At 44.3% G+C, this 14,905-nt stretch overlaps 1 protein-coding gene across 2 annotated transcripts in view; it reads left to right on the top strand.

Annotated features, from left to right (window-relative positions):
* Window positions 1-9,457, top strand: part of prickle2b (prickle homolog 2b) — an 81,440-nt gene extending 71,983 nt beyond the window's left edge. For both annotated transcript variants that reach the window (XM_073825688.1, XM_073825687.1), the window contains exons 7-8: window positions 5,050-5,904; window positions 8,014-9,457. In XM_073825688.1, coding sequence (XP_073681789.1) covers window positions 5,050-5,904; window positions 8,014-8,900 — 1,742 coding nt within the window. In that variant the 3' untranslated portion in view covers window positions 8,901-9,457. The remainder of the gene's footprint in view (window positions 1-5,049; window positions 5,905-8,013) is intronic.
* Window positions 9,458-14,905: the final 5,448 nt, after the last annotated feature.

The following is a 14,905-nucleotide window of genomic DNA, read 5'->3' as shown; positions in this document are numbered from 1 at the left end:
CCGCCTCTATAGCCTGCCGGCGGGCCTCTGGGACTCGGTAGGGCCGTTGCCGGACGAGGACGCCCGGAGGGGTGCAGATGTCGTGGCTTAGGACATTAGTCTGGCCGGGGCTGTCGGAGAAGACGTCCAGGAACTGACCGACCAGGTGCCGCAGCTCCGTCTTCTGTGTGGCTGACAGGTTGGGATTGACATCTACAACCGCGGGATCTTGGGAGGCGAGGGCGGCGAGCTGGTCCCGGTCCCCGATCCACTTCTTCAACAGGTTAACGTGATATAATTGGTTTACTCTTCTTCGGCCGGGTTGTCTTACCCGGTAGTTAACTGGGCCCACTCGCTCCTCAACCGTGTAGGGCCCCTGCCACTGGGCCAAGAACTTGCAGGCTGCGTTGGGGACCAGGACCATCACCCTATCTCCAGGTTGGAACTCCCGCGGTTGGGCCGCCCGGTTGTAGAGACGTTGCTGGGCCTGTTGGGATTTCACCAGGTGTTCCCGGACTAACGGCATGACCCGGTCGATCTTCTCCCGCATGTCTCGGACGTGCTCGACGACGGTCCGGTAGACTGCCGGCTGCTGCTCCCAGGCTTCTCGGGCTACGTCGAGGAGGCCACGGGGTTGCCGGCCGAAGAGGAGTTCGAAGGGAGTGAACCCTGTGGAGGCCTGTGGTACCTCCCGGATGCCGAACAGCACATAAGGCAAGAGCAGATCCCAGTCCTTTTTGTCTTCGGCGGCCACCCGTCGCAACATCTGTTTTAAGGTCTGGTTGAACCTCTCGACGAGCCCGTCGGTCTGGGGGTGGTAGACCGAGGTCCTCACTTGCTTTACCTTCAGCAGCCGGCAGAGGTCAGCCATTAGCCGGGACATAAAGGGGGTTCCCTGGTCGGTCAGTATCTCCGACGGTAGACCCACCCGGCTGGAGAGCAGGAACAGCTCGCGAGCGATGGCTTTGGCGGTGGCTTGGCGGAGGGGGACTGCTTCTGGGTACCGGGTGGCGTAGTCCACGATAACGAGGATGTGCTCGTGTCCCCGGCCAGACCTCGGCAACGGCCCCACGATGTCCATCCCGATTCGCTCAAAGGGCACCCCGATGATGGGTAATGGAATCAGCGGGCTGGGGGGAGGTTTTCTGGGTGACGTGCGCTGGCACGTAGGGCAGGCCTGGCAAAACCTCCTGACCTCGGCCTCCAGGCCGGGCCAGTGGAATCGATCCCGAATCCGTTGCGTCGTGTTTTGGGCTCCCAGGTGACCAGCCATGGGGTGCGAATGTGCCAACTCTAGGACCAGCTCCGTCTTGGTCTTTGGGACGACCAGCAGGTGTTTGACCTCCCCCCGTCGCTCCGCGACGCAGTATAGCAGACCGTTCTGGACGACGAAATATGGGAGAGGGTGAGGTGCCGGGAGGACTTCCTTTCCCTCCAGGATGCGGACCTGTCGCCAACAGTGCTTCAGCCGGTCGTCCTCCTTCTGGGCGCGGCCAAAGTCTCCCCCGCCCGTAACCTGCCGGAAGACATCATGGAAGAGGTTAGTATTACGGGAGGGGGACTCACCATCTCTCCCACTGTCGGTTGTCAACAGGTTGGTATGGCCTCGAGATCCCCGCGACGGCGGCCGATGCTGGTGGTGCCGAGGACGAGGGGACCGGGCAGCTTCGGCGAGGGCAGCCTCCAACCCCGGCCAGTCGCGCCCCAACAGCAATGGGACCGGCAGGTCGCTTACGACTCCGACTTCCAGGGTCCAGGCTTTTCCATCCCTACGAAAGGTAAGTAGACTTGTAGGTACCTGACGGGTGTCACCGTGGACACACGTGATAGGCATCGTTGACTTGGGGGCTGGCCGGGGTTCTAGGGGTCCGGGCCTGGCGAGGGAGACTGAACTTCCGGAGTCGAGGAGGGCCCGATACCGTCGTCCTCGAATCATGACGAAGGTCGTGGGGGCTCCTGGTGGCGTTTCCCGGTGCACCACGCAGCCGGTCATCCAGGCTTTGGGGGTCGGTGATGGTGGATCGGTGGGCATTGGCTCGTCGCGGGGACTGGGCGGTCTGTATACTGCGCGGGGGTGCGCCTCTGGCGTGCGTCGCTCCTGGTTCACCCTCCGGGGGAAAGGCGGCGCTCGCTCCCCGGCCTCCCGGTGGAAGGCTGCGTCCGCCAGCTCCACGGCGTCAACCAGCTCGGCTAGAGTTCTTGGACCCTTCATCCCGGCCGCCTGCTTCATTGAACGCGGTAGCGCTCTCAGCACCCGGTCGACTACTACTTTCTCGACTACCTGGGCCGGAGATGGCGAGTTCTCTAGTAACCAATGCTCTGCTAACCGCATCAGATCGGCTATTTGAGCGCGAATTGGCAACCGTGCTTTAAACTCCCAGTCATGAAAACGCTGTGCAGCCGCAACGGCTGAAAGCCCCAAACGCCCTAAAATTTCTCTCTTTAATTCACTATAGTTATTTTGTGCTGCTGCTGGCAATGAAAAATACGCCCGTTGGGCCTCACCAGAAAGCAGCGGTGCCAATATCTCCGCCCAAATTCCTCTCGCCCAACCCTCTGTGCGAGCGACAGACTCAAACATTTTGAGGTAAGCCTCAATATCATCATCTGCGGTCAGTTTAGGTAGTAGTCGAGCGGCGGCGGCGCGGGGGTCCGGCAGCGGGACGGTGTGAGCAGCCGGGGCACGTAGTTCTGCCAAATATCCTTGAATCTGTCCATGTTGCTCCGTCAACAGTTCAAAGCATTGCTGCTGGCGGACGCTAACCTCGGTGAGTTGTTTGACCAGTTCTTCCATGATCTCGGGGAGCGGCGCGCCCTGAAAAAAACAGAACCGGAAGTGAATGGGGGCAAGATGGCGGTGTAAACAAACAGTGAGTCTTGCTCGTCGGTGTTCTCAGGCCCGGAAACTTGCCCGCATTCTCCACCACCTTGTGGCCGGGCGGGGAACAGCACGACAAGACAAGACTTTTAGTTGAGCCCCGGAGGGTGAGTTTATTGAACAGACTTAAGTGAAACGGTGAAGTGGCAGGTGAATGTGCGTCGGTGCTCCGTGAGAGGTGAAGTCCTTGTCGTGCAGAATTCCCCAGGAAGGTGCAAGCAAACGGGTAGGTGCTTGAAGGTGAGTTCGCGGTGGTGGCGGTGTCCAGAAGTGACGGTGGCTAATCGTTCACGGCGAATCTGTAGGGGGAAATGAGAGCAGAGAGCAGGTAAGCTTCAACCTCATCGGAGATAGTTTCTCAGTGATCTGTGGTGAGCAACCGGCTTTTGTAGGGGCGGCGTCCGTGAACGATTGGTCCGTGGTGATGAGGTCCAGGTGTTTGGCGTGAGTTGCCAGGGCGACGCTGATTGTGCCTCGGGACTCCCGCCACACTATATAATTTTTTACCTCTGATCTACCGCAATGTCCAACTGTCCTGAGGGCACAAGGATTTGTACAAATTAGTAAAGAGGAATGTCGGAGGATTTCGATATAAGCCAAGAGGAGACTGGTTTTCCTTTTTCTAAAGTAAGGTAACTTTGCTTCCTTTGCTCCTGTAAACAAACATTGGTTTTCACTAGACTTGCCGGCGCATACGCAATGCCTGGAACGGCTTCAGGGTACAACAGTGAGCGCAAGCTAGATTAAAGTGATTATTATGTTTTGAATATGGATATTTTTTTTCACAAAAATGCATTGATTCGCTACAGGAGGCCTTTATTTACCCCAGGGTTGCTCAACCCTGCTCCTGGAGATCTACCTACCTGCAGACTTTTGTTCCAGCCCTGCTCCAACACAGCTGTCTGTAATTATCAAGTGCTACTTAAGAGGTTAATTAGCTGGTTCAGGTGTATTTGTTTAGGGTTGGAGCTGAACTCTGTAGGATAGTAGATCTCCAGGAACAGGGTTGGGCACCCCTGATTTACCCCCTGAGGCCATGTAAGGCACTTTCTATTATGATGGATGCACTTTATTGGAATTGTTTTGACCTGTTGAAGAGGAACACTCGCCTATTGCTATGATAAAGCTTGAAAGATCCGGGACATTTTTTAATATAACTGGATTCATCTGATAGAAGGAAGTCTCATATGCCTAGGATGGGTTGAGGGTAAGTAAATAATGGGCTCATTTTCATTTTTGGGTGAACTAACCCTTTAAACAAGAAGAGCACCAGTTGATGGTTTAGTCTGGCCTTCACTTTCTGCACTTTTGTTTCATAGTAAATTCAATCCGGAATTACTTTCCACACAGAACCACAGAAAGTAATTTCGTGAAACTGATTATAAACAGGAAGCATCAGTGCAGGTTTTCAAAACAGATGTTGCCCATTAAAGTGTGGCTGCTTAAAGAGAGCTGTGATTAAAATCAAATGCATTTCTGCAATATGCGGCACACCATATAATCAGTTTTCTCCAAACACGTCTACACCTCATGAGGACGCAATCTTTCAAAGACATCTTTGTTCTGCATTTGTTTACTTTAAGTAGCTGTCATTCAAAATTCACATTATGCATTTTCACACAGTGCTGTTAAAGGAATAGTTTACTTCCTGATGATTTACTCACCCCCATGTCATCCAAGATGTTCATGTCTTTCTTTCTTTAGTCAAAAAGAAATGAAGGGTTTTTGAGGAAAACATTCCAAGATTTGTCTCCATATAGTGGACTTCAATGAGGATCAATGAGTTGAATGCGTTTTAATGCAGCTTTAAAGGGCTCTATCATCTAGCAAAATAATCGGTCATTTTCTCAACAACAAAAAAATAAATTTAACCACAAATGCTTGTCTTGCACTAGTATATAATTTTTTTTTTTTTTTAGAAAATAACCAATCGTTTCGCTAGACAAGACCCTTATTCCTCATGTAGAGCCCTTTGAAGTTGCATTGAAACTGCAATTTGGACCTTCAACCCATTGGTGCCCATTGAAGTCCACTATATGGAGAAAAATTCTGGAATGTTTTCCTCACAAACCTTAATTTCTCAAAAACGTTTGTTTGTCATTGACAAATAGTTTGTGAGCGATCTTAACATATTTCAATTTTGGCATAAGTGCACTTGATCTCTGTGTAACGGATATCCTCTGATTCTGCAGGTATTGACCAAGGTCAGATGACATATGATGGCCAGCACTGGCACGCCACCGAGGCCTGTTTTAGTTGTGCCCGCTGTAAGAAGTCCCTGCTCGGTCGTCCGTTTCTACCCAAGCAGGGTCAGATCTTCTGCTCTCGGGCGTGCAGCGTTGGCGATGACCAAAATGGTTCTGATTCCTCGGATTCTGCATTTCAGAGCGCTCGTTCACGCGAGGCCCGGCGCAGCAGCTCCAAATCCAACAAGAGCAATACCGGCGGCAGCGGAGGAGATGGTTCCCAGGGAGGAAAAGGTTCAGCTGGGCGTTACTCGGCTGAAGTTGACCCACTGTCCCTACAAATGGATTTGCTTAGTCTATCCAGTCAAACGCCAAGCCTGAATAGAGAATCTCCATCCTGGAAGACGCCGGCTGAGATGTTTGGGTATGAGAGCCGTAATGAACTCTCTACAAACCCTCTTCATTTGCTCAGTCAGTGCAACATCCGGACTTCCTATTCCTCAAACCTGTCTCCTGGTCACCCAGCAGATCCAAGGCCCAAGGAACCTGTGGCTGCAAAGAGACCTCCCGTATCTGCTCTGAAAGGACAGTCTTTGAATGAGAACTGGTTCCAGCCTGGACCAGAGGACTATTACCCACCTGCACTGCGAACACAGGCGAGCTTTCAAGAGGTTCCACATAACAGCTTTATGGATAAGCGCTCAGTGAGCCTGCATGTATTCCAGAAGGATAAGGATGTTGGGCCGCAGATGGGCCGAAGCAGGAACCCCATTAGTGCACTTGGCTTTAGTGAACAGCTTACACCACTGGAGCAGACACCACATGGATCTATGGAGTCTCTAGCTCTATCTAATGCTACAGGTATTTCATTTTACACTAGCATTTTAAAGACTTGTATGGCTTAATATAACATAAATGCTGTCTCTTTCTAAAATATGTAGCAGAAAACCCAAAACCTAAAGACTTTGTTAAATACTTGCTTTTGTTTTCTCCACTTGTACCCTGATGCATTTGAGGCTTTTAGTCTACCACAACTACTGAAAGAGTGTACAAATGGCAGAGACAAGAAACGCTAGATGTTGACACATGTCATGACGCCGCAGCCACTGAAGGAGTTTCCTAGCACAGATTTCACTCGATATCCAGGGCGCTTAGACTCCTTGTGGGGAAAAATCAATGGTACGACATTTGGTTTAAGCCTACGCTTATATCCATTGCCACTGTAAACTCTTTCAATAGCTGTGATCATCGTATCAGTATTTTATTTTTCGAGATGTGTTATGGTAAAAATTGCAACAGGTAGCACCAGTAAGCTGGCAACCATTTCACGTGATCGACATAATGGTAGGTTGATTTTAACAGTGAGAGAGAATAACAACAACAAAAAATCCAGAAAAGTTATAAATTGATTTGCATTTTATTGACTGAAATAAGTATTTGACCTATTCGCAAAATGACTTAGTACTTGGTGGCAATCAGAGGTCAGATGTTTCTTGTAGTTGGCCACCAGGTTTGCACACATCTCCGGAGGGATTTTGTCCAACTCCTCTTTGCAGATCCTCTCCAAGTAATTAAGGTTTCGAGGCTGACGTTTAGAAACTCGAACCTTTAGCTCCCTCCACAGATTTTCTGTGGGATTAAGGTCTGGAGATTGGCTAGACCACTCCAGGACCTTAATGTGCTTCTTCTTGAGCCACTCCTTTGTTGCCTTGGCCGTGTGTTTTGGGTCATTGTCATGCTGGAATACCCATCCATGACCCATTTTCAATGCCCTGGCTGAGAGAAGGAGCTTCTCACCCAAGATTTGATGGTAGATGGGCCCCATCCATCATCCCTTTGATGTGATGCAGTTTTCCTGTGCCCTTAGCAGAAAAAACACCCCCAAAGAATGTTTCCACCTCCATGTTTGACGGTGGGGATGGTGTTCTTGGGGTCATAGGCAGCATTCCTCCTCCTCCAAACATGAGTTAAGTTAATGCCAAAGAGCTCGATTTTGGTCTCATCTGACCACAACACTTTCACCCAGTTCTCCTCCTAATCATTCAGATGTTCATTGGCAAACTTCAGATGGGCCTGTACATGTGCTTTCTTGAGCAGGGGGACCTTGCGGGCGCTGCAGGATTTTAGTCCTTCACGGCGCTTTGTTACCAATTGCTTTTTGGGTGACTATGGTCCCAGCTGTCTTGAGATCATTGACAAGATCCTCCTGTGTAGTTTTAGGCTGATTCCTCACCGTTCTCATGATCATTGAAACTCCATGAGGGGAGATCTTGCATGGAGCCACAGACTGAGGAAGATTGACAGTTATTTTGTGTTTCTTCCATTTTCAAGTAATCGCACTAACTGTTGTCACCTTCTCACCAAGCTGCTTGACGATAGTCTTGTAGCCCATTCCAGCCTTGTGTAGGTCTACAGTCTTGTCCCTGACATCCTTGGACAGCTTCTTGGTCTTGTCCATAGTGGAGAGTTTGGAATCTGATAGATTGCTTTTGTGGACAGGTGTCTTTTATACAGGTAACAAGGTGAGATTAGACTCCCTTTAAGAGAGTGCGCCTAATCTCAGCTCGTTACCTGGTATCTTGCTGATTGATAGGGGAATCAATTCATAACTTTTTTTTAAATGTTTTTTTTTTTCAGCATTTTTTTTTTATTGTTATTTTTCTGTCTCTCACTGTTAAAATAAACCTAGCATTAAAATTATAGACTGATCATTTCTTTGTCAGTGGGCAAACGTACAAAATCAGCAGGGGATCAAATATTTGTTGCTCTTACTATGTGAACAATGTGGATTTCTTAAAATAACGTAAATCTTTTTACTACATATTTCAGTAATAGACATCATTTATGTTAAGCCAAACAAGTCTTAATACCCAGGGTTCTCTTTAAACATCTCTTATGCTTACAAGGCTGCATTCGTTTATGGATCCAAGAGAATATTACATGTGACTTACATTTGTTTTCGCTCAACAGGCACCTCTGCGGATGGCGGAAGTAAACGGCAGGAGCACTTGTCCCGCTTCTCAATGCCAGACTTGAGCAAGGATTCTGGGATGAACGTGTCTGAAAAGAGTAACATGGGCACCCTCAACTCCTCCGTCCAGTTCCACAGCTCTGAATCTCTCCGCAGCCTGAATTCCGCACAGCCCTACCTAGAGCTCGAAGCCCCGGTGCAAGTCAAATTCCCTGTGCTATACCCTCGTGAACAACCCTTGCCACCTGGTTTTGCTTATCAGGAGGAGGATCGTGCAAGTTTGGTTAGTAACGCCAATAATGCTCGTCTACCTCCCATGAGTGAACGGATCCACCGTCGAAGCATTGACCACGAAGAGTCAAGGCGTCGACACCACCACCACCACCATCGTTCCCGCCGTTCCAGGCGCTCCCGTTCGGACAACGCACTTAACCTCGTTGCCGAGCGCCGTCCGGCTCTCAAACGATCTCAGCTTAATGTTCGCGAGGATTATGACCAGTTCCCTCTAGCCCGTGGGTCACGAGACACCTACGGCAGTGGAAGCGGCAGGCTGAGACAGCAGCCTTTCAGACCTTGCCCTCGGACAACCTCCGACCTTACGCTTCAAAACCCCGCGCTGCACCGACACCAGGGCCCTTATTCGTGGGACCAGTACGATTACGATGACGACTGGTGCTCGACCTGTTCTTCATCTTCCGAGTCTGAAGATGAAGGGTACTTTCTGGGCGAGCCCATTCCAAGACCGGTCCAGCTGAGGTACATGACCAGCGAAGAGCTACTGCGTAAATACAACTCTTCAGGATTGGGCGCTTCCGGTCAGTTCGGAAGCCGAGGACAGTTACACACACGCAAACGTAGGAAAAGCAAGAACTGCATTATATCCTAAAAGTCGCACCTGCTGATCCTCCACAACCTTGCACAAGATTTTTGTTCCCGTCCCTATAGTTTGAAAGGCTTTTCGGTGTTGTAAGGCTAACAGTGAATAATACGCAGTAATTTAATTTGTTCACGGCTCAATAGCATATGCATGCTTTCCCATGTGATATTTCTGAATTATTCTGGATGTTACACTTTTTTTTTATTTCTAGGACTTCTTAAATATTAAATCCGCAGCACTGTTGCCGCATTTGTTACAGCTTATGTGCAATGTTTTTTTGTTATGTAATCCATTCAGGCACAGTGATGTTTTTTTTCGTATGGTGTTTGATGCTTTGGGCTGAAACTCCCATTAATAAGATGTATATACGCAATTGAATGAAGAAATTCACTAAGTTAAGGATGTAATGTAAATTATCTGTAAATGATGTACCACATATTTTTATATTTTGTATCAATAGATTCATTTATGTACTAAGCATAATGTAGAGAAAATAGTAAAGGCATGCACGTTAATTTGCTGATTTTTGTCCTGTATTGGAAATTAAAGAGTATTTCTGTGAGAGATTTGAGTGACAGCTCTTGGTTCTTCATCATCACCACATTTTGTGATCTCTGACTCAGATTAGACACCAACACGCTCGCCATCTGCTCCATGCATTAATGCAAAAGACCACTGAGCATCCACAGGATCCAAATGGCTAGTCTCGCTTACTGATACACCTCATTGCTAATGACAGTGCTTATGAAAATTCAAGGATTCATTTCCATCTTCGATCTGGGATTTTAAAACTCTGTTTGAATTCTAAACCATCATTCTGTCAATAGTGCTGCTGTTTAAGCGATATGATATGAAAAATATCATTTAGAATGTTGTTTTAGCTGCTGGATAATACATATATGGTTTTCAGATATTTATCCATAAACCATGACCACAGTCCCATGTGTTATAAGCCTGATATATGTATCTGAACTGGTTTAAATAGTGGCAAAGAGCTAATGTCCTTGACAGGCCAGAAACCTGAGATGCTTTGTGCTACTGTCTGATGAATGTTTGTCCTCATATGTACTTAGCAGTGGTCAGAAGAGTCTTGAAAGAAAGTTTAGATGGCAGTGTTATGGTTTAACCAGCTGCACAAATGTGATCTACATTAGAGCTTTTCCTCTGTTTTTGGAAAATTGAATTGGAAAATGTTGTTATAGAAAAGGTCGTATTTGAACTGAGAAACTTCTTTTAGCAATAATAAAGTAGTCATAGCGTGCGTTACATTCCGAGTCTTTTGAAGTCACAAGACAGAAACAGAAATTGAATGCAAAATTATATTCATTGAGAAACTTGAAATTTCAACCTCAGAGAGCCGCGTTTTGGTGAACGAATCGTGCTTTTCGAATCTTTATTTTGAGTCGAAACTGTTGATCCGTTTCACAAATGTGAGAGAAACAGACCGAGCTTCATTAAAGTCACACGACGGAAACATAAATTTAAGGTAATATTATTCACTGAGAATCTTGACATCCACCTAAATCCACAGATCTGCATTTTTTAACAATGTCCGAATTGTAAATGAATGTTTTTTTTTAACCTTTTTGTGGGGGGCCTCCCAAAAATTGACTAGAATAAATAAAGCGTTTTTATAACGTGAACGTATAGGACTTTTATTTTGGTAGTAATTTCAGCATAGCGTGTTTGGCGATTATGACCATATCCGTTGTCCTTGTTATCCAATCACGATTAAGAATTTCCGCAACTGTTTAGAGAGTGAAGCTTATGAGCGCAAAATGAGTATGAGTAACGAGCATGCGCGGAATTGCTGCCACTTCCTGTCACCGCCAACTTTTTACGACAGTTTAGCGATATCATAATGAATTCTCTTGCGTTTTATACACAGCTTCAAAATTTTCTCTTAAAAGGAGAAATTCCTGAAAATTCTGCAGATCGTCAGGTCGGATAGTGTCACAAACACATTACATTGTTAGTATTATAACAATATTATTATATATTGTTTTTATATATTATTTTATAAACTGCCGTAAATTGTTTCGTCGTAGTTCAGACAGGAAGTAGACGTTTCCACGCATGCGCAGTACAGATCGTGTAAAGGTACGGATCGAGTAGTGACAGTAACGTTACTCAGGAGTTTGCTAGCAGTGTCATCACGGACATTACTGCTTCTAACGTGGGCGCGGGCGCGGCTAATAATTACATACTATTAAATTCCACAGTACTAATTCACGATTTTGAATGAAAAGGTGAATCCCCCATCTAATTATGCGGTGAGGGGTCCCGCCTCCACTCTTGCGGGTGGGCCAACGCAGTTTGCGCTATGCCACTGGTAATATTATTAATTGAGAACCTTGACAGACAGCCACCCAAGCTCACAGAGCTGCGTTTTGTAGCGATGTCCGATTCGTGAATGAGTCATGCTTTTCGAATCTGCTTGAGTCGAAACTGTTGATTCGTTTCACAAATGTGAGAGGAACTGACGGAGCTTCGTCAAGTCTTTTGAAGTTACACGACAGACATTAAAGGTAATATTATTCACTGAGAATCTTGGCGTCACGTAAATTTTTTTTTTTTTTTTTGTCTGTATAAAGTGGAAAGATATAATTCATGCTACATACTCCGATACAGTAGGTGGTGGTATGCACCTGATGTGTCATGATTGCAATCCGCCATAAAACGTAAAAGAAGAAGAAGAAGAGAATCTTGGCGTCCACCCAAACTCGCAGTTCTGCGTTTTATAGCGATGTCTGATTCATGAATGAGTCGTGCTTTTCGAATCTTTTTGATTCAAAACTGTTTACTCGTTTTGCAAATGTGAGAGGAACTTTTGAAGTCACCACAGAAACAAATTAAGGCAATATTATTAATTAAGAATGTTGATATGAACCCAAATTTGCAGAGCTGCGTTTTGTGGCGATGCCCGTTTTGTGAATGAGTCGAAACTGTTTACTCGTTTTACAAATGTGAGAGGAACAGACGAAGCTTCGAGTCTTTTGAAGTCACACGACAGTAACAGAAATTTAAGGTAATATTATTAATTGAGAATCTTCACATCCACCCAAACTCACAGCTGTTTTGTAGCTATGTCTGATTCGTGTATGAATCGTGCTTTTCAAATCTTTTTGAGTCGAAACTGTTTACTCGTTTTACAAATGTGAGAGGAACAGACCGAGCTTCATGTAGTCTTTTGAATTCACACGACAGAAACAAAAATTTAAGGTAATATTATTCACTAAGAATCTTGACATCCATCCAAACTCACAGTTCTGCGTTTTATAGCGATTTCTGGTTTATGAATGGGTCATGCTTTTGGAATCTTTTTAAGTGAAACTCTTTACTCGTTTTACAAATGTGAGAGGAACAGACCGAGCTTCAACCTTTTTTTTTTTGTTGTTGTTTTTTTTTTGAATTCACTTGACAGTGAGAGCAACAGACTAAGCTTTATGTAGCCTATTGACTGATCATTTTAACCTGCAGTGAACTTTTAACAACTACGTTTGGATCAATCAGTCGGTGTGAAATGAACTCAAGAAAAGGATTCGTGAACGAATCATTAAGACTGTCTTTGTAAAATCGGATTAATCGATTCATTGATTAATTAAAATTTGAACGATTTAAAGATGCCGTTAATGAACCAAAGACTTCGATTCAATGCAGCACTAATAGATTTTCAATTATTAATATTAACTCTGTATGTTTCTATAGTATGACTTTAGAAGCTTTTGTGTCCTTTTTAAGCTTAAATGCTTTATTACCCCCCAAAAAGCTTCGGAAATAGTCACGGGTTTTGAACAACACGAGGGTGAGTAAATGGTGACATTTTTAATAGCCTATTTGTGTGAACTCTCTCTTTAATGACAGTATTATTCTGTGGAGGAGCAGTTTGATTCTTCCATATCGATCAATAATTGCTCAACCTCATGTGCCACTTTTGCACATGAAACACATTTCTGTTTGATGGTTATTTAGTCACACAGTTTTTCAGTGTGAGTTTTCCTGGGTGTCAGGGGCAATTTTAAAAGCATGGCAAATTGGCACGGACTGCATGATATCATGTTAAAAATAGTTCCCAGAGGTCCTCTGAGGGCTGATACTGCAGACAAAGCAAAACCATGAAATTGTGAAACAGCCCAGGCGTAACTTATAGTCATAATGGAAAGTGTCAGACCTGCCTTTGCCGTTAAGGGCAGTGGCCCATGTCTGCTTTTCCCTGACATTTTCAGATCGTTTACAAATGGCCTCCAATCAAACGATGTTTCTTTATCCATGATCATGTGTTTCCATACACAAATGCTCCTATCTTACCACATTTTAGATATGAAAGCCTTTTGACTAGCTCCTTCAAGTAATCTTACTTACTATTATTGTTCTCTTACCTTCAGAGAGATTGATTACATTTTAATTTAATCTTTGAAAGATTAAACCTGACATGTTCACTACAGATTTATAAAAGAGTCTATAAAGCCCTTATTGAAGAAATACCTCATAAAACCAAAAAGAGACTCTTAGAGTTGACATTATACCGCTTATGACCCTATATTAATCTGTGGGCCATGACTGAATTAATCTAAGAACCAGAGTGGAGAACAGGCATTATACTTAAAACCATTAAAACAATATATATATATAAAATATGTGAGTTTATAGTCCATCCATCTATTGTGGAAATTACATGTCTTTTCAGCAATTTGTGGTTTAAATTGTATGCTTTTAGAGCATTTATGTCAGAGGTAACTGATGTAGAAAGCACTTTCAATGATGTGACGTGACATCGCAGTCATTATTTGTTGACTTGAGAGAACTTACTGCTGTTTTTCCTATTTCAATATGATTTTCTTTTATCCATGGTTTTTGGTGCTAATTCATCTCTGGAGCATTGAAGTTGAAGCCATGAAACTGTGCATAAAGTTTAACATATTCTGTTTTTCAAACACATGTCATTAAGATCATCTAGTTTAAAACGGAAATATTCAAGATTGAGCAAAAATGACCTCAAACAACTGGAACCTTGCAACTACTTGGACAAATGTTGATCTCTTTTAGGATTTTCCTTTCAGAGTTTATATTTTAGTCCCATTCTGGCTGGGACATTTCAAATTTTAGTTATGTTTACAAGATCAAATTTCTACACTGTAAACAAAATCTGTAGAAATTACAGTATTACTGGCAGCTGGTTGCCAGTAACTTACTGTAGATTTAAATTTATGCTATTTACTGGCAACAGTTTGTTCAAAGTTAATTGAACATTAAACATTAACAAGTCTTTATCTTTACAGAATAAAACTAAAATAACAGCCTCATGCAAAGCATTCTGGGAACCAAAATCTGAAGGAAAAAACAGAAAAAGGTTGATGAAGGTTTCTGGTTCCCAGAATGCTTTGCAGTAGGTTGTTATTTTATAGTTTTATTCTGTAAAGACAAAGACTTGTTAATGTTTAATGTTCATTTAACTTTGAACAAACTGTTGCCAGTAAATAACATAAATTAAAAATCTACAGTAAGTTACTGGCAACCAGCTGCAGAACTACAGCACATTTTTTACAGTGTACTTAAGTTTAGATTCTTAAAATTAGTTTATTTCTTTTTAGTCTGATTCACAAATAGAGCGTTTTCACGACACGTCTTCAATCGGCCATATTGGCAGCACGGAATGTAAACAATGCCACTGAACCAAACAAAACTTGCATATTTTGTTGATTACTGCTGTTGAAAATGACAACGTATTCAGAAGTATATTAACCATGCAAACCATGTTGTTGTTTACATCCAAGTATCTCCAATATGATTAATTTATACACCGCCATTCCAATCCAATTGAAATTTCATTCATCTTAACTGAGGTGTTTACATGAATGCTTTTAGTCTGATTGAGCCATTAACAGGATTACTAACAGATTAAACAGCTATTGTAATTTAACTGCAAAGTGTATAGGCCTACTCAACGCATATCATGTTTAACATCTAACAATTTGCCAAATACTTTTATATTTCACTTCATATAAATCTCCATC

The sequence above is a fragment of the Garra rufa genome, chromosome 20, assembly GCF_049309525.1.
Source record: "Garra rufa chromosome 20, GarRuf1.0, whole genome shotgun sequence".
NCBI lineage: Eukaryota > Metazoa > Chordata > Actinopteri > Cypriniformes > Cyprinidae > Garra > Garra rufa.
The sequence above is the reverse complement of the archived record's forward strand: the minus strand, read 5'-3'. Positions and strand labels throughout refer to the sequence as shown.